This window comes from Amborella trichopoda, chromosome 1 (genome assembly GCF_054954075.1).
Source record: "Amborella trichopoda isolate Santa Cruz 75 chromosome 1, AtrichopodaSantaCruz75HAP2 v2.0, whole genome shotgun sequence".
In the NCBI taxonomy this organism is placed as follows: domain Eukaryota; kingdom Viridiplantae; phylum Streptophyta; class Magnoliopsida; order Amborellales; family Amborellaceae; genus Amborella; species Amborella trichopoda.
In genome coordinates, this window is record NC_142336.1 from 52,177,372 (window position 1) to 52,198,360 (window position 20,989).

Consider the following 20,989-nt stretch of genomic DNA (forward strand, 5'->3'; position numbering starts at 1 on the left):
AGTCGCCTTTTCTTTACTGCATATAGACTTGTATAAACATGTCCACAAAGCTGCCTGGAATTAGATCTAAGTACATTAAACACTGACACTGCATCTTGCATTTCTATCTTATAGATTCACATCTCCCTCCCTCCCTCCCTCTCTCTCTCTCTCTTTCTCTCTCTCTCTCTCTCTCTCTCTCTCTCCCCCCCCCTGTATGGTATGATGTATTGTGTGCTAATGCATGTTTGTTGGCACATGGAAGTACATGTTTAAGTTGAATTTATGTCCTGGAGTTCTCTTTGTTTTTTCTGGCAGATTTCTGGTGCATACTTCACCTCTGTCATGTATGTGGAACATTGGTGTGAGGAACATTTTGGCACCCTGTTTTTGGGAGACCCTGATTTTTCTCACCTTGAAATGGTAAGTGCCACTTAGTTGTTGAAAGGTTGATGCGAGGCCTCTTTCTTGCTGCGAATTGCTGGATGATTCTGTTCTAAAAACTGAATTGGTGGTTCATTTGTTTGATAGTGAGGTTTCAGTTACATTATAATGACTTCAATTTTGACAAATTCAATTTATGATTGACAAATTACCACATGCCTGTTTCAGCTACCAGCTCATGTTGAACTCCTGGTTGCTGCCATCACTAAGATAAATGAACCCGACAGCATATATGGGATCATTCGTTCACATAAGGTTTTGTTTTGACTTCATCTATTCAGTTTTTATGGCTTTTACTTAGTTACGTTAACTGCCTAGCAATGTTCGAAAATTCGCCCGCCCAGCTGCCTTGGCGGTCGCCAAGGCAGAAAAATTTCAAAAACGCCTAGGTGCTAATTAGGCTGGACTATTAGGCATCATGTGTCTAGGTGCCCGCCCAGGCTCTACAGTCTAGGCGCCGCCTCATGACAGTTTGTCAAATGGTGGAAAAGACCCTCGGTGAGGGTCAAAATTTGTCATTTTTCCTCCCTAAAAAGGGGAGAAAGGGTTGTGGGGGATATTCTAAACCCCCAAAACCAAAACTATGCTTTTTAGAGAGAGAAAAAGTCATCAAAAACCTCTCTTTGTGATTTATCAAAAGATCAATAAATTTTCTATTTTTTCGATATCTTCTTAAAACAAAGGCAATAGCTCGTGGGTGTTTTTTGGCTTCTATTTGTCAATTTTGATGACTTTTGGCGACCCAATAGACGCGGTTTACACCGACATCGATCTGATTTTGATAAAGGGTTATCTTATTTGAATAAGGGCTTGATTTGATTTTGCTATAACATATAATATTGTGAATCATATGTTTGTTCTTTTATTTTATTTTTTCTTTTACAGTATATTTATATGTTTGTAGTTGAAAGATTGATTTTTTTTTCGATTTATTGAATTTTTCCTACGAAATTAAGCTTTTGTGAATAGTCATAAACTTTGGATGAAATTGACATTTTATGAATATTTGATATTCAAAATCAAATCTTATGGATAATAATTAATAAGTACTAATTATAATATGATGTTCATCTTAATTAATAGTCCACCTGTCCCTGTTCTTAGGCACCCGCATTTCTTTTAATTAATAGTCCACATTATAATATGATGTTTATCTTTTAAGGATTTTAAATACAATATTTAGTAGTTTGTTGCTGAAATATGTAATTCAACATATGTGTTTGTATACTTAAGAGCCTGGCAACTATTTCTAGTTAATTGCAATTGAATAAGGTTTGAGTATTTCTCATGATTAATCATATCTATTTCTATAGATCCTTACATCAATGATGCACTTGTGCAGCGTTCTCCATAGCAATCACTCTATGGTTAAATTTTCAATTTAGCTTGTTGATTTCAAATTCTATCTGGGTAATTCATTGCTATTACTACTTTCACCTATGCATTGGATGCCTAACTTGCTTGGATGCACACAAAAACGCACATGAGAAAGGAACATGTGCTAGCTTGCTCAGGCAGTTACACCTATTATACACTGCTACTCAAAAAATATAATTTGTCTCAATAGAGTTTGTGACAAGTTTTGAATGTAATAAATTGATAATGTGTGTGAATATTTTGGGATCAATTTATGAAATTATGACATTTGTGCATATGCTATCTATGTTCCATGGTTGCTTAAACCCTTGGCATGGGTATGGCATGCACACAGCTGGATTCTTCTTTCTAAAGAATTGTGCAAAGAAGTTTTCTTGAGACATGTGGACACGTGTAATCTGATAGTCTAGATTCTTCTCAAGATGTGTCGGATTCTTCTCCCAAAGGAATAATATTATAACATTATCATTTTTTATATTTATTTATTTATTTCAGATTTTTTAGTTAAACCCTTAACATAGATAAGGCGTGAGCATCTCAAACCTATTATCTCCTACCTGTTCCACAGTCAATTACTTTGCTAGAATCTTGGATTCTCTTTTGGTTCTTGTATGAATATTATGTGCATTGGATTCTTGCCGTTTTGTGCATAGTTCATGTAATCACTAGGATTTTTATTTCACAATCAATCATGCTCCTCATCTAGTTCATGTATACAAAGATACTTTTTACTTTCAATACAAGGAAGTCACAATCATTCTCGTTTGTCATGCTTCAAATCGAGTGGTTGTAAGAACGTCATTGATTATACTCAAAGTTGAAAAAAAAATTTCTCGAACTTTCTGACACACACCATGCCATTCAATTTGATATCTAATGACTAGAAGTAGTTGTGATGGTCTCATAGTATATATATATATATAGATAGATAGGAAAATGCTGAGGTTAGCCACTAGCTCATATGAACATATGAGCCCAACGGCCCAGATTCAATCTGGGCCGATTTGACGGTCACAACCTCATTTCGTATTTTAATTTTAATTTTTTTTCTATAAATCCAAATAAATTGAAATTTTAGGCATGTATTCTTTAAAACTATGAGAATCGAATAAAATATCAAAAAACTAATTTGCAGGAAATTAATTGACCAAAATACCCCCAAAACTTTAGGGAATATTTTGGCCAATTTTGTTTTTGCAAATTATTTTTTAAATATTTTTTTAGGTGTGCCTTGATGAGAAGAATGGATGCCTAAAATTTCAAGTTATTTGGATTTGTAAGAAAATTTAAAATTAAAATTCGAAATGAGGTCGTGACTTTCTGATCGGCCCATATTCATTCTGGGCCGTTAGGCTCATATGTTGATATGAGCTAGTGGGGTGACCTCAGCATTTTCCATATATATATATATATATATATATATATATATATATGAAAACGATCTTGTGAGCTGACATGCGTAGAGATTGTGTAGGCTGGATGGCCCTTAGTGAAACTCAAACAGCCGTCATTACATGCGAAATTTTCCTTCTTTCTTCTCAGTAATACAATGTTAACCTACCCTCAAAAAAAAATTTTCCTTCAAAAAAAAAGTCTGATTAACCCCGAATTGTGCACGCATGTATTCCTCACTTTGGAATTCCAAAAAAAAAAAAAAATGGATATGCATAAAAAATGCGAGGCAAAATGTGGTCGTCCTAATGGTCTACTCTCCTTCAATTTGGGTTGTCCATTCTCTACTGTGCTCTTGGCCAAACGGCTCATATACTCCTATTCCACACACGCACACAAAGATTTATAGTCTTGTTGATGGATCCTATTTCTTAAGGCTCAAAGGATCTTACACCCTATACCCATGTCTAATACTGACCAACTATGCCCGTATCCATGCAACACAGTATGCTATAAATCATATCCGAAGTTATATAAACATTGCACCTGGGGCTCATTCGCTCTCCCAAATTTCAATATGCAAAGCCATGTCCTGTGGGGTTTGTGGCCTTTAAAGGCCATAATAGCTTGTTTATATGATTTGTAGTTGATTATGCACTTCAGTGGGGATCTGTGTTGACTGACCAAGGGTTAGGCGGTCTATGGCCCTGGTTATGTCCAAACCGCTCACCCCTAGGCATATGACACTACTGGAAAGGGTTTAGAGGGTGATCATTTGCTGAGGTCGGAAGATGCCCAAGGATGGATTTTGCCTTTTGTGCGAATGTAGGCTTGTAAGAACGGGGGCTTAATCCTCAACAAACTTCTGCCTAACATGTACATATGACATCTACATAATTGGGAAGCAACCTTGGAAAAGCATATGTGTACATGTCCATAGTGAGAGTCCCCCTTGCACTATAGCGATGTGTGCTTCACTTGCTCTTTAAGTGGGAGAATTGTAATCCACATTGCGAGACTATAGTTCCACTGTTTATTGGCCTGCTTTGACGAGCCAATTATGAGCCCTTACACGAGCTTGTGGGTCATGGGTCTCGTCGGGTTAGTTTGAGAAGATAGTTTTTGATCATAGTCATTGGGTTGGGCAGAGTAGCCATATAATTATTTATTTTAACCCACTGGTACCAATCCACTTCAAGATTTATTATTTTTCAGTGTTGGAAATTTTTAAGTGAATTTTAGAAATTTTTCAGAATTTTCAGCACTAAAAAATCGGAAAACGGTATTTTCGAAACTGTGGTTATGAGGAAGGGCACATGTGAGGCCCACTGGATCTAGCACCACATGTGTGCCACACCTCATGGGTAGGGCATGGAGCCCATTGGTTCCACATGTCACCCATAGGGGTGGCACTCCCCTCTCCTTTTCATTTTAGATGTTGTTCTAATTAATATATGTTTTATGTTATTTACATAGTAGTTAAATATTCCTTTTTAAAAAGGAAAGATTATGTGTACTTTTTTTTTTGTGGGCGTTAGTTTTGACAAAAATAAATTTTTTTGACTTCCTACAATTTTAAAGAGATAAAAATAAGAAGGCAAGGTCTAGAAGGTATTTAGATTGGTCTTGTCGTGTTTAGACTAGAAATGGAAATGGGTCAAAGAATAAAAGGGATAAGGTTCCTAATATTCCTCCCTTAATTGTGATGGTTAATGTATGGGATGGATGGGTCAGCTTGATTTCTCTCTCCCCTCACAAAATTCCTAAAATTCCTATTGGTCATGGTGAATCACAATTGGATGATTAGAAGGAAGTGCAAAAAACAATTAAACCATAGACAAGCAAATGTTCGAATAAGTTGAATGACAAGGGTCCCAGAGACACCTACAGAATACTGGATAAACCAAACACAAATAAAAGAATTTGGAGACACCACATCAGCGAACCTAGCATACTTAGGGAGACTTGAGGCCTATATAAGTAGGGAACCCCCCCCCCCTATTCTCTACACCACAGTTTCTATAGCCTCTCTCTATCTCTTGTCTTTCTCCTCCATGCCACTCTCTTTCTTATCTCATCTCTCTTGCTCTCTCTCTCCCCTCTCTAAGGTGGCACACCACCCATAAGAGAAAAGGGGGTGTCGTGCTTAACCCTAGTTAGGGTTTGAAGAGAGGAAGGCACACCCAACCCTAAAAATAGGGAGTTGCCTTTATAGCATGCCTTAATTGTTCTAAAATGGGTTTCAATAAACCTAGTAAACAGCTCTGGGATAACCTAATTGAAAAGTTCATTGTAGAAGTTTGTAAATTGGAATAGTAGATTTCTTTCCCTGGGAGGGAGGAATTACCCTCATTAATGGCACTTTCGTCAATATCCCCATTTATCAAATGTCTATTTTCTAAATCCTTGTCTCGGTGGCTAACCGTCTAGAAAAACTTGAGAGACTTTCTTTGGTGTGGCATCTTTGATGACTTTAAATTCCATGTTAGTTTCATGGGATGAGATTTGTAGCCGAAACAAATTTGGCGGCCTTGGTTTCAAAAACTTAGAACAATGAATCTTGCTCTTCTTGGTAAATGGTGGTGGAGTTTCACTTCTCCCCACGCTCTCCTTTGGAAATCCATTGTCCAAGCAAAATATGGACTTCATGACAATGGATGGCTGCCTCGCTCCCCTCTTTCGAGCTTCTGGAGCCTGGAAATCTATCTTCTTCGGTAAATCTCACTTCCTGGACTTTTCTAGATTCAGATTTGGAAATGGCCACAAAATTAGATTCTTGAAGGATTTTTGGTTAGGAAACCAACCATTCTACTGCCGCCTTCCCCCACTGTTTCTCCTCGCTTCTGATCAAGGCGCTCTCATTGCCCACGATGTTGAGCGAAGAGGTAGTTGTCTTTCCTGGGCTCCTATTTTTAAAAGAAATCTCTTTGACTCTGAATGGCATCTCTGTTACGACCCCGCCCCCTGACCCCTACCGTTCCCAACCGGAGGGCGACAGAGTGCAGGCGTACGTCACTCAGGTGGGAGTGGCATCAACACGTGTTATAAATGTGGAATCAAAGCAAACCATAAATCAAAAGAAACTCACAAACAAAGAGCCACAAATAAAGCAATATAAAACTATTTATACAAATCCAGCCTTCAAAATTTCTTTTACAATAGGTTAAAGGCGCTATCGGCTTGACAACAAAATACAATATTTCATCAGAAAGACATTGTGGCACCGCCACCAGACACGTACAATCAAGAGATTTCTAGATAGAACTCGAGCTCCAAAGTCTGCTACCACTGTCTAGCTGTCCACACACGAGCTATCATCTCTCACTCTACAAAGAAGGGAAAAAGAGAGGTGTGAGCTAAAAGCTCAATAAGTAAATCAGTACCCTTGTAGTCCTGTCTAAAATGCACACTTAAGGGATAATAGGCCCCCACAGATTATTATAGTTCACACGGTGTTAGAGAACAAGGTCATGCATCAGAGTATACTGGCGAAATAAACAGACTAAAGTTCAGGTATTAAAACTTCACATATTCACATGAGCTCAAAGTTACATGAACATTTCTCAAAATCACACAGTCTGAAACTTAACTAAGCATACCATTCATAAGGACAGAAACTAGCAGAGCCTATTCTCGAAGTAGAGGCCCATCGATTAGGCTAAGCTAGTCCTGTAACTTGGGACTTCTACCCTCACTCAGGAAGTAGGACAATGACAAATGGAGGTCCCATTTTGTAATGTCCTTACTCACCCACACATCCCCAACGTGCTTCGAGGTCTTTGATAGGCTGAGGCCTTCCAAGACACGACCCTCTCCTTGCGCCTTAAGGAGAGAGGGCATTACACCACCATTGGAGGACCCAATGTGTAGTACCTATAACAATTTAGGGGGTACGACCCACCCTGTTATTTACAGTTATCTCCCGACTCCACTCTTATCATTGGAGTTGGGGCAAAGTCAGAACTTGCCGGCAAACACTGTATCCACTACCAATGGAGGACCTATTGCATAGTCGCCAGAAATCACATATATCAGTTTCATATAACAGAATCACAGTGTCCACTACCAATGGAGTACCCATTGCGTAGTGGCCAGAAATCACATATATCAGTTACACCGTGTATGAGCAAGCAAAGCATTCATTCATTCATACTTTACTCTCTCAAAAGGTTAGGAGCCTTCAACATTTGTAGGATCATAAGCATGCCATTTCAGTGTCTTATAACAGAAAATTTCAATCACCTTGAAAATTTCAATCACCTCATATACAAAATGAGGCATGGCACCCAAATTGTGAAGGGAACTTCAACTAAATTCCGATTCCAAATTTGCTAACTGAGCATTACTTGATCAATTAAGGGTTCACTATATCGTACTGAACCTGGCTGAATTCTGCCAATAGGGACATATGTTTACAATTCAAAACATAGCTTGCAATCCAGCAGGAATTTCAAAACAATTTGAACATGCAACTTTTAGTAAACATTCAGAGCTTCCAAAAGGCTGTGGTTTCGGAGTAATTGGACTCCATTTGGGTCGCCAAAAATCCATGGCAACAGAGACCAAAATTCTAAGTTTATGTGAGAGCTATCAACAGTGATATACTAGAACATTTTTTAGCATAGCTCTCCATTTACACACAATTTAGGCAAGGTTAAAACATGAAAATCATAGAAGACTCTTGCCTCTATCAAATGGCTGTGTTTATGTGTCATTGGGACTACAATAGGTCAGGCAAAGTTTCAGTGGAACAGAAGCAATATTTTTGGAAATTATCACAGTCTGCTAACAATGACATACATGCATAAAATGAAACATATCTTCCAAACTACCAAAAATCTCAACTGGACATAACTTCCAACTCAAAGTAGATTCAAAGATCTTTCCAATGGTGGTCATTTGAGGCAATTCTGAGATCATTTGATAGGTTAACAGAGAGTCACAAGAACCATAATTCTCTCTGAAATTTCACAGTCCAGCCACGACACACTTCCAAAATCATTTCCTAACTCTTAATCTATGCAAGGTAATAACATGAAGCCAATTCTAGCTTAAACTAAACTTATAAGGGTATCATCCCACAGAAATTCAGGACCATCAAAAGGATTTCAGTGCTCATGTTCATCATGCAAAAGAAGGCAAACTTTCTGAAAAATACCGTCATCATTTTTGCACATGCTTATGCTCAAACCATGCTTCATTCATGTTTCCATGCTCATGGGTCTGCAAGATAGTGATCTACTTACCTTTTGTGTCCCCAAAGGTGATCCCAATCTCCCTTCACCGTCCACTCCAGCAAGCTTCTCCAGCTCTCCAACTAATGGCACAAACAAGGGCTGACTTGGGCTCCAAACACGTGAAATGTAGAGAGAGAAAGAGAGACTTATACTCCAAAGGTGGGAAGGTGGCACTCTGGGCTTGCCAAGTGGCCTCTTCAAGGGCATGCAAGTTGAGAAATGGCACACATGGCAGCATGCACAGGCAGGTGGCCGTCTTGCTTCATGCATGGCAGTGACTCCTTTCGTCTTCTTTCTCTCCTATTGTCGTGCGCACTCTGCGCCATGCGTGCACTCTCTCCTCTTCTTCTCTCCTATCATCGCACGCACTACCTCTTCTCTCCTATCACTGCGTGCACTTCCTTTTCCTCTTCTCTCCTATCACCGCGCTCACTTCGTTGCGTGCACTCCCTCTTCTTCTTCTCTCCTATTGTCGTGCGCACTTCGCCGCGTGCACTCCCTCTTCTTCTTCTCTCCTATCTCCGTGCGTACTTCACCGCGCGCTCTCTTTTTTCTCTTCTGTTGCCGCTCGCGCGCTCTTCTTTTTCTCCTATCGTCGCGCGGCAGCGACTTCATCATGCTCAAGAAATTTGGGTCGTTACATCACTCCCCCCTAAAAACGATTTTGTCCCCAAAATCGTGTCTTGATTAATTAAATAACTGGGGGTACTTATTCTAGTTCTCTTCTTCTTGTTCCCATGTTGATTCTTCCTTTGAGTGGTACTGCCATAGAATACGAACCAAGGGGATTTCTTTATTGCGCAAAACCTGCACCCTCCTCTCTAGAATTTCAATCGGCTGCTTGATATGAGTCAGGTCTTCCTTGACTGTTAATAGCTCATACTTTAAAACATGGGACAGGTCTGGCTGATATTTTTTCAATAAAGACACATGAAACATATCATGAATATTTGTCAACTCAGGCGGCAGGGCAAGCCTTTAAGCCATACTTCCTACTCTTCCCCGAATCTCAAATGGTCCAATAAAACGTGGGCTCAACTTTCCTTTTTTGCTGAACCTCATAATACCCTTGGTCGGCGATACTTTCAAGAAAACTCGATCGCCTACCTTAAACTCAAGGCTTCTCCTTCGATTGTCGGCGTAACTCTTTGCCAACTCTGAGCAGTTTTGAGCCTCTCCCTAATCAAGGCAATCTTTTCTGAGGTTTCTTGAACAATATTGGGCCCTAACATCCTTTTTTCACGAACCTTATCCTAACAGATAGATGATCGACACTTCCTTCCATGCAAGGCTTCAAAAGGCCATCTGGATACTGACCTGGAAACTGTTGTTATAAGCAAATTCTATCAAAGGCAGATGATCCTTCCAGCTCCCCTTAAAATCAGAAACACGGGCTCTTAACATGTCTTTTAGAGTCTAAATGGTTTTTTCTAACTGCCCATCAGTCTGAGGGTGAAAAGCAGTGCTCAAGGTGAGTCTTGTTCACAACACTGATTGTAAACTGTCCCAAAATCTTGAAGTAAATCTAGTGTCTCTGTCGAACACAATACTGATCGGTGTTCCGTGTAACCTTACAATTTCTTTAATATATAGTTGGGCCAATTTGTTCAAAGTATAAGTTGTGCGGATCGATAAGAAATGAGTTGCTTTCGTCAGTCGATCGACAACGACCCAAATACTATCATGTCCATTTCCTGTCCTAGGTAAGCCAGAGACAAAGTCCATAGTAATGTGCTACTTCCTTTTTCCTATCATTGAACCAGAAATTTTTCTTCAAGTCCCGATACATCTTAGTACTTTCCGAGTGCATAGTATATTGGGAGTGATGTGCTTCTTCTAAAATAACCCGCTTCACGTTCTCAATATTTGGGACACAAACCCGATTTTTAAATCTTAACAGACCATCCCCACTAACAAAGAAATCTTCTTTTCTTCCCAGCTTTATTTCTTCAAGAATCTTCATAAGTTGGGGATCCTCTTTCTACGCTTTATGAATTTATTGAAAGAGTTGGGGCTTCGCCCTCATACCAGCAGTCATTCCTTCCCCAACACTAAGGGGCAAAGTTGGGTATCACTCCACTGCATCTTCTATTAGTTTCATCTCTCGAGTCATCAGGTGTGCCACCGACACTAAGGGCTTCCGACTCAAAGCGTCGGCCACCACATTAGTCTTGCTCGGTTGGTAATCGATGATACTGTCATAGTCATTCAGTAGATCCATCCATCTTCTTTGTCTCATATTTAACTCTTTCTGAGAAAACAGATACTTGAGGCTTTTATGATCTGCAAATATCTTAAACTTGGCCCCATATAGGTAATGTCTCCAGATCTTTAAGGCAGACATTACAGCCGCAAGTTCTAAGTCATGGATTGGGTAATTTTGCTCGTACGGCTTCAGTTGTCTGGAGGCATAGGTTATAACCTTCCCTCGTTGCATCAATACACATCCAAGCCCTTTATGGGAAGCGTCAGTATAGGCCACAAAGTCTTCGTTCCCTTTGGGTAAGGTTAGTATTGGGGCCGTGGTCAGTCTCTTCTTCAGCTCTTGAAAGCTTGTCTCACAATCATCTGACCAGTCAAACTTTACTTCTTTCTGAGTTAGGCGAGTCTGGGGGAGCACTATCTTTGAGAACCCCTCTACAAAGCGTTTGTAATAACCTTCCAGTCCCAGAAAACTGTGGACCTCGGACACATTTGTCGGCCTTCCCCACTTCATAACAACTTCAATTTTACAAGGGTCAATTGCGACTCCATCCTTAAAAATAACATGCCCAAGGAAGGTCACACTTGAAAGCCAAAACTCGCTTTTCCCCAGTTTAGCATATAACTTCTCTGTCTTTAAGGTCTGTAGGACCATCCTCAAGTGTTGTTCATGCTCTTCCAGATTCCTTGAATATACCAGAATGTCACCTATAAAAACCAGCACAAAATCATTCAAAAAGGGCCTAAACACCCTATTCATCAGATCCATAAAGGCGGCCGGGGCATTAGTTAACCCGAACGGCATTACCATCGGGTCTTGAATGCGGTTTTAAGAACATCCCCTTCTTTGACTCGTAGTTGATGGTAACCCGACCGAAGGTCAATTTTAGAAAACACTTGAGCCCCTTGAAGCTGATCAAAGAGGTTGTCAATTCTAGGCAAGGGGTACTTATTCTTCACTGCTACCTGGTTTAGTTGTCTATAATCTATACAAAGTCTTAAGGTCCCATCTTTCTTTTTCGCAAATAAAACCGGTGCACCCCATGGTGACACATTGGGTTGGACAAATCCTCTCTCCAATAACTCTTGCAATTGCTCTTTCAGTTCTTTCAATTCGGCTGGGGCCATCCTATAAGGGGCTTTAGAAATGGGTGCAGTGTCAGGAACCACCTTTATTTCAATTTCTATCTCCCTAACTGAAGGTAGAGTGGTTAACTCTTCAGGAAAAACTTCTGGATACTCCCTCACTACTGGTATCTTATCTAACTTTGACTGGGCATCCCGATTCTCTACTACGTAAGCTAGACACCCAACACATTCTTTGGCCAATAGACGGGAAGCTTGAAGAGCTGAGATAAAGTGTATAGGGGAAACATCCTTAATGCCAACAAAATTCAATTCAGGCTGATTAGGGCGTTTAAAAGTTACATTTTTGTAGTAACAATTCACTATCGCATAGTGTGTGGACAACCAGTCCATTCGCAAAATCACATCAAAGTCTCAGATGTCTAATAGTATCAAGTCTATAGGTAGGACACACCTTTAAGCAAAACCCCACAGTGTTTATAAACAATATCAGTCTCTATAGATTCCCCCATAGGTGTGCCTACTACTATTGTCCAGCCAAGAAGTGCAACTCCAACATTTATGTGGCATGCAAAGTGAGGTGCAACAAAAGAGAGTGTGGATCTAGGGTCAATCAAAACTTTAGCTTCCATATTGCAGACAAAAAGCATACCTCGAATCACAAAGGTGGATGCCTTGGCCTCTCGTTCTGTAAGGGCAAACACCCGACCTTGAGTCTTTGGTTGGTCTCCAGGTCCCTTTACCGGACAGTCCTTGATCATGTGGCCAGGCTTGCCACATCTGAAACATGTCCCTGTCCTTCTTCGGCACTAGGTCGCCGAGTGATTGTCCTTTCCGCAGTACGGACATGTCGAGCGCTGGTTCACTCTTACGTCGCCCGAGAAGGTTTTCTGGATCTTCTTGCTTCCTTGATTATTATTTCCCCTGAAGCTTCTCTTTGGGGGTGGTCGAGTCTTTCCTCCAAAACTTCTAAACTGAGCTGGTCCCATCCTTCCCTCTTTCCTGAACTGGGACCCTTCGTCTTCCCTTTCTATCTTCATGGCCAAATCCACTAAAGGGGAGGTCTTTAAATTGGCTGATATTGCCCCCTTCACATTTCTGGCCTGGGGCCTCTTTCAAACCTACTAGCCTTTCGCGCCTCAATGTTAATGATGTGCGGCGCATATCTTGACAATTCAGCGAACTTGGCTGTGTACTGTTTTATGGATAGTCCCCCTTGTTGCAGCTCAATAAACTCCACTGCCTTTCTTTCCCGTACTGAGTCAGGAACCGTACTGAGTCAGGGAAGTACTTCTCATTGAAGGCTTCGAAGAAATTCTCCCAGGTCACTTCTGTCCTGACCTTTTCCAAGATTGTTTTACTGAGCCCCACCAGTGCTCAACATCTCTAACCTCCTACTCATCACTGCAATGCAACACTTCAAATAGCTTCTCCACTTGTCTTATCCATCGTTCTGCTTTTTCTACTCCACCATGCCCTAGGAACGTCGGAGGTGCTAGCCTCTTGAACCTTTCTATTAGTCCACCGTCAGTCTGTTCAGGGGCAGGGGTAACTAGGGCCGACATACTATCTTTCATCATCTGAGTCATGGCCCTCAATGTCCTAAAGAATTCTCCAAGGGCTTCTGTATTCACGTTACTGGAGCACGCATTATTAGCACGAGTCATTGGCGTATTTGTCCTACAACAGGGGCACCTCAGTTACTAGTCTACTCAAAACTACTCTAGAGACACCTCTACAACATTCTAGGCCAAGTATCCTAGCCTGGCTGCTCTGATACCATACTGTCACGACCCCGCCCCTTGACCCCTGCCGTTCCCAACAGGAGGACGACAAAGTGCGAGATCGCGACCGGAGGTCGCGTACGTCACTCAGGTGGGGGTGGCATCAACATGTGTTATAAATGTGGAATCAAAGCAAACCATGAATCAAAAGAAACTCACAAACAAAGGGCCACAAATAAAGCAAAATAAAACTATTTATACAAATCCAACCTTCAAAAATTCTTTTACAAAAGGTTAAAGGCGCTATCGGCCTGACAACAAAATACAATATTTCATCAGAAAGACACTGTGGCGCCGCCACCAGACACCTACAATCAAGAGATTTCTGGACAAAACTCGAGCTCCAAAGTCTACTACCACCGTCCAACTGTCCCCACACGAGCTAACGGCTCTCACTCTACAAAGAAGGGAAAAAGAGAGGTATGAGCTAAAAGCCCAATAAGTAAATCAATACCCTTGCATTCTTGCCGAAAATGCACACTTAAGGGATAAAGGGCCCACAGATTATTATAGTTCACGTGGTGTCAGAGAACAAGGTCATGCATCAGAGTATACTGACAAAATAAACAGAGTAAAGTTCAGGTGTTAAAACTTCGCATATTCACATGAGCTAAAAGTTACATGAACATTTCTCAAAATTACACAGTCTGAAACTCAGTTAAGCGTACAGTTTATAAGGATAGAAGCTAGCAGAGTCTATACCAGAAGTAGAAGCCCCATCGATCAGGCTAAGCCAGTCCTGTAACTTGGGACTGCTACCCTCACTCAGGAGGGAGGACAATGACAAATGGAGGTCCCATTTCGTAATGTCCTTACTCACCTACACATTCCCAACGTGCTTCGAGGTCTTTGATAGAATGAGGCCTTGCACGACACAACCCTCTCCTTGCGCCTTCAGGCGAGAGGGCGTTACACCACCATTGGAGGACCCAATGCGTAGTGCCTACAATAATTTGGGGGGTACGATCCACCCTGTTATTTACAGTTATCTCTCGACTCCACTATTATCATTGGAGTCCGGGCAAAGTCAGAACTTGCTGGCAAACACAATATCCACTACCAATGGAGAACGCATTGCGTAGTGGCCAGAATCGCATATATCAGTTTCATATAACAGAATCACAGTATCCACTACCAATGGAGGACCCATTGCGTAGTGGCCAGAAATTACATATATCAGTTACACTGTGTATGAGCATGCATAACATTCATTCATTCATACTTTACGCTCTCAAAAGGTCATGAGCATTCAACATTTGTAGGATCATAAGCATGCCATTTCGGTGTCTTATAACAAAAAATTTCAATCACCTTGCAAAAGGGATTAAGCTATGTTCAGAACGAAACGTTGATACATGACGTGCATAATTCATGTGCAACTTGAAATTTATTGTTGTTCTTATCAATCATAGGAGTATACAAAACGAGGCATGGCACCCAAATTATGAAGGGAATTTCAACAAAATTCCGATTCCAAGTTTGCTAACTGAGCATTACTTGATCAATTAAGGGTTCAGTATATCGTATTGAACCTGGCTGAATTCTGCCAATAGGGACAAATGTTTACAATTCAAAAGCTTGCAATCCAGCGGGAATTTTGCAACAATTTAAACATGCAACTTTTAGTAAACATTCAGAGCTTCCAAAAGGCTGTGGTTTCGGAGTAATTGGGCTCCATTTGGGTCGCCAAAAATCCATGGCATAGCTTCCCATTTACAAAGAATTTAGGCAAAGTTAAAACATAAAAATCATAGAAGACTCTTGCATCTATCAAATGGCTGTGTTTATGTGTCATTTGGACTTCAATAGGTCAAGCAAAGTCTCAGTGCAACAGAAGCAATATTTCTGAAAATTATCACAGTCTGCTAACAATGACATACATGCATAAAATGAAACGTATCTTCCAAACTACCAAAAATCTCAACTGGACATAAACATCAAACTCAAAGTAGACTCAGAGATCTTTCCAATGGTGGTCATTTGAGGCAATTCTGAGATCATTTGATAGGTTAACCAAGAGTCACAAGAACCTTAATTCTCCCTGGAATTTCACAGTCCAGCCATGACACACTTCCAAAATCATTTCCTAACTCTTAATCCATGCAAGGTAATAACATGAAGCCAATTCTAGCTTAAACTAAACTTATAAGAGTATCATCCCACAGAAATTTAGGACCATCAAAAGGATTTCAGTTCTCATTTTCATCATGCAAAGGAAGGCAAACTTTGTGGAAAATACAGTCATCATTTTTGCACATGCTTATGCTCAAACCATGCTTCATTCATGTTTCCATGCTCATGGGTCTGTAAGATAGTGATCTACTTACCTTTTGTGTCCCGAAAGGTGATCCCAATCTCCCTCCACCGTCCACTCCAGCAAGCTTCTCCAGCTCTCAACTAATGGCACAAAACAGGGCTGAACTTGGGCTCAAATAATGTGAAGTGTAGAGAGAGAAAGAGAGATTTATACTCCAAAGGTGGGAAGGTGGCACTTTGGGCTTGCCAAGTGACCTCTTCAAAGGCATGCAAGTTGACAAGCCGCGTGCTATTCGTCTCGCGCTCTCATCTTTCACTCATATTGCCACTCGCACTTCACCTTGCGCACTCCCTCTTCTTCTTCTCTCCTATCGTCGCACGCACTTCGCCGTTCGCTCTCTTCTTTCTCTTCTATCGCCGCGCTGCAGCGACTTCATGATGCTCAAGAAATTTGGGTCGTTGCAATCTCCTAAGCTCCTTCCAACTCCTAAATCCTATTTTCTCCCCCCTATCTAGGAAGGATTCCTTAATTTGGGCACTGACCCCCTCTGGCATGTTCTTTGTTCCATCTTTTTATGCTTCCCTTCTCCCTAACTTAAATCCTTACCCCCTCCTTTACAAATTTTGGTCCCTCCCTACTCCTAAGGTCCAAGCTTCCTTTTCGAACCTATGCCAATGTAAGGTCCTTACTTTGGACCAACTGCAGAACAAGGGTTTCTCCCTTCGTAACAGTTGCATTGTTCGTCTTCAAGATGAGGAAAATGTACCTCACCTCTTCATCCATTGCTCCTTTTCTGCTTGCCTTTGGTCCAATGTCCGTCAACGCTTTGACTTCCTATGGGTTAGACCCCAGGACATTCCTAATCTTTTTCGGGTCTTCATTTCGCCACCCTTTTCCCCCTAATGCCACAAAGTTATGGCATATTGCTATTGCAGCCTTGATGTGGACTGTCTGGCTTGAGAGAAACGCAAGGACCTTTAGATGTATAGCAAAAACTCTCCCCTCCATCTCTGAATCTCATACTTCTCTAATCTCTTTCAGGGCCTTTGCTACCCCACTTTCTCTAGTCTTTAGTTTCGATTTTATGTGGAAGCTGGCTGAACTACTTCATTTTATAAACCTCCACACCTAGCGTTAGAGTTCTTTGGAGTAAGCCCCCACTTTGGTGATCTTGGCCCCTCAGGCTATGGTACTAGCCAAGTTTATATGCATTTTCTGCTCCTTTTCGGGCCCCTTGGGAATTTTAGATTCTACCATTGCTGAAACAAGGGCTTTAATGGAAGGACTCAAAAAGTGTGTACTTTTTGCCGAAAAGTATTCAGCAGTTTGAGTTGAATGTGACTCAGTAAGTGTGATTACATGGGCCTCCAAGCAAGCCCCCCTCCATGGAGACGGACTCCCCTTTTCGATCACATTCATTTCCTATGCAGTACCCCGTCCCACAAGTTAAGCATATCCCAAGAGGCGTAAATTCAGCAGCAGGCAGCCTTGCTAAGGAAGGAGCTCACAATTCCTTCCTTGCTATCCACTTTTTCAACCAGGTACACTAACCTCCTCTCTGGCCCCGTCCTCTTATCTCTCTCTCCCCTATGTCTTTTCTACCTCTCTCTCTTCTTTCCCTCTCTTCTATCTACCACCTGCCTCTATGCTTCCCAATTCTTTGTCTTCTCCAGAAAAAAAAAAAAAAAAAAAAGGGGGGGAGAAAACAAAAAAAAAAGAAAGAAAGAAAAGCAAAGGAGAAAAGAAAAAAAAAAAAAAAAAAAAAAAAAATATATATATATATATATATATATATATGGAAAAGTCTTCCCAACGCCTATAGGCGAAAATGAACAGTGATTTCGCCTATGCTCATCACTGTCCAAAGTTCATCGCACGGTCACGATTTTCCAGTTGTGTTTTCTTTTTCATTTTTTTTCTAATATATACTTTATTTTGCTGATGACAATCTTTCTTACTCACCCGTATCCCTCCTATCTTTCTCTTTTCTCTTCTCCACCCTCTGCTCCCTTTTTTTGATGATTCGTTTTACATTATCTGAAACCCCTTACTCCCTCTCTCTACCTCTCCCCTTTTACCCCTATTTACCTCTCATCTCATCCCATTACTCCCTTCTAGTCTTTATCTTGGCAACATGGGCTTCCTACTAGCCCCTCTCACGTCTTCGCTGAATGAGTCGAAGGGGCAGTTTGCACGCAACTTTAACCCTATATACCTCTCACCTCATCATCCTACTTCCTTTGAATCCCTATCACGCTCTAGCAGCAATGGTTCCCTGTTGGCCCCTCTTGTTGTGGCAGCATGGATCAAAGGGACAGCTAGCCCTTAACTTTTGGCGGATGACAACACTTCATCTTGGTGGACACCCTGCGCGAAAATTCCAGACCAGTGCTTTATATGTATTGGTGGTAATTTCTGGTTCTATGTTTCTCGGTGAAAATATAATTTAATTTTACCTATCTTTTTTGCATCTTCTCTACCATCCCTCTTGTATTCGGAGCACCCATCCTGTTGACTGCCATTGTTTACCACTTATGTGGCAATGCAACTACAATTTATATTAATACCAGTCAAACAGTTTCAAAAAATAAACCCTAAGAGTGTGTTATGCTCTCTAAAACCCTAGTTTGAGATATATTTTCTAAGGAAGCTTCCCTGCTCAAAAAATTCAGCAAGGCCAATAGGATCAAAGTGTGCCATCGGTCAGGAAAATAGGTGTGAAGTGTGCTAAATCCTATTGGGCTGACCCTAGTCACATTTGAGTAAGTCTTCATGACGGTTAGTTTTTATTTTTTAGCCATATTTGTATATTTTCCTTGAATTTTCAGGAACATAATTTGTATTGAAATTGTTAGTGGAAGCTTGAATTTCATTTTTGTCTATTTGTTTTGGTAGTAAAAGAAAGGTCCTAGGTTTTATTTAAGGTTTGTTTCTTATTTGCAACCGTGTATTGTGGCACTTAAATAGAATTCAGATTTATTAATAACGGAAAAGAGAAATGTTTTGATTTTATTGCCTTGATTTCCACATAGCCCCGTCCTAGGAGATTCTTAATGGAAAATGAATGCACACACAACTCTGGGGCCCACCCCCCCCCCCCCACCTATTCGAAACACGCTTCCTATGGTCCCTCCCTCCTCTCTCATTATTATTGCACCATGTGTTCCTATGATGACCCTGGTTGTGAAATTATGATCATCATCATCGTCGAAGCCTTTTCTCAACTAAATGAGGTTGGCTACACGAATCTGAGTCCGCCATTGTGCTCTATTAAAGGCCATACCCTCAGTGAGGCCATAAGTGCATTCTTTTTGTTATTTCCTGGTCGTCATTTCTTAACTACTTCCTCATTCGTATTATTACTAAATTTGCATTCCATATACATTGTCTTAGTCTGGCTAATTTTAAAACCTTTAGTTTCTAGTGCTTCCTTCCAAAGTTCTAACTATATGTTGTCGTCATTTAAGGTCTCATCGATAAAAACTATGTCATTTGCGAGCAACATGCACCATTGTACCTCATCTTATAGGTGCCTAGTTAAGTCGTCCATAATGAAGACGAAGAGGTATCGGCTCAATGCTGGCTGTTGATGTGGAGATATTGTCACTGAAAACTCACTCGTCTCTTCACTAGTTGTTCGTACACTAGTTAGCACTCCATCGTATATATCACTCATGAAATCGATATAGTGTTTGGAAACTCCTTTCTTTTCCAACACCCACCAAATCAAATCTTGAGGTATTTTATCATAAGCTTTCTCTATGAAATTATGATGCACATTAACATAGTTAGGTTGTTTATGTGCAAATAAAGCTTAAACTTATTGCCTCAGAAACTCCAAGTTATAGTTATTCAAATCTCTCCATAAAAATTCATTGTCTAATTATTATGAATTTAACTATTGACCTTTGCCTTTTACATTTTCTAATCCAGTATTTATGCTATGTTCATATATAATTTGACTAGGCTCTCTCTCATTAAAGAAGACATGTCACCTTTGCTCTGTTCATGGGATCCATCTTTTTTTAATTTGTTAAACAATCCTGTTGGGAGCTACCAATGTGTATTTTCTCTTTTGATCTAAATATAATGCTTTCATTTTCACCATGTCATGTCATATTTGATGACCTTATGGAAAATTGTTTAGCAGTTGGTGTCACAAATTACTACTTATGAGCATGAGGGGAACTGGAACAAGGCTCTTGAGCATTATGATTTGCTTGTGAGGACAAAACAAATAAATCGAAGGGATGGAGAATCGGAAATATTGGCAACTGATAATTATCAGGGTGTCTCTCAAGTAAAATCTTCCCAATTTACTAGTGATTCTGGTTGCTGGAACTCTTACAAAGGTCTGATGAGATCATTGCAGCAAACTGGTTGTACTCATGTTCTGGATGTATATTGTCAAGGTTTGACTGCCCAGAATGGCCACCTTCTGCAAGATGCAGAATTCACTGAATTACAGGTATGCATTTACTAGTGTGTTATACACATAGACTTAAAAAAATTATTTCTATTCCTATTACTATTTCTGTTGTGTATCTTCTTGCTGACCATTCAAAAAATAATACAACATATAGATGTTGCATACCTTGTGGTCTATTAATCCTGTGAGTGGTGTCGCCTTGCAATGTCTGCAGTATGAGGCAGCTTGGCGGGCTGGAAACTGGGACTTCTCTTCACTTTCAGTCAGGGCCAATTCTGCACTTGCGGGCCATAATGTGTTTTATAAGCACAATCATTTTAATGAAAACTTGCATAGGTACTTCCTTTGGAGCTTTCCGTTGGTATCTTACCAAACATTTTTCACTTATTTATTTACTGATCTTTCCACATGAATTCCTAAATGAGGCTCTATGTCACATATTCTACATTCCATAATTGCTCTATGTTTTCTTCTTAGTTTTGAGGTATAACGGCTAGAAATCAAGATTTGGTAGCAGGGCATATTGACCATCTCTTCTCCATTTCTTCAGAAAAAAATGTTGATAGAAGAGATATCAAGAGTGATGTTAATGTCCTGAAGCGAGAAAGGACCCCATGCTTTGAGCGCTATGGAATGAATTGTTTTGTGACTTGCAATTTTACATGAGAGAATGTAGGATAAAAGTTGTGGTATTTTCTGTATACTATGTTACTTTCTATATTGTTGGCTTCAGATATTTGGTTTATAAATGGTTTCGGTAATTCTAAAAGAGGAAAGCTTGTTTTTTCAATGGTAATTTTCT

General features: G+C 40.4%; 1 protein-coding gene across 14 annotated transcripts in view; it reads left to right on the top strand.

Annotated features, from left to right (window-relative positions):
* Positions 1 to 20,989, top strand: part of ATM (Serine/Threonine-kinase ATM-like protein) — a 175,096-nt gene that overhangs the window by 108,882 nt on the left and 45,225 nt on the right. For 10 of the 14 annotated variants that reach the window (XR_016059815.1, XR_002281003.2, XR_016059813.1 and 7 more), the window contains 4 exons: positions 298 to 402; positions 592 to 678; positions 19,906 to 20,226; positions 20,402 to 20,523. Coding sequence is in view for 5 of the 14 variants with exons in the window: in XM_020667487.2 (XP_020523146.2) it covers positions 298 to 402; positions 592 to 678; positions 19,906 to 20,226; positions 20,402 to 20,523 (635 nt within the window). In the remaining 9 variants the exon portion in view is untranslated. The remainder of the gene's footprint in view (positions 1 to 297; positions 403 to 591; positions 679 to 19,905; positions 20,227 to 20,401; positions 20,524 to 20,989) is intronic. The other 4 variants (XR_016059814.1, XR_016059820.1, XR_016059826.1 and 1 more) reach the window with 1 other exon arrangement.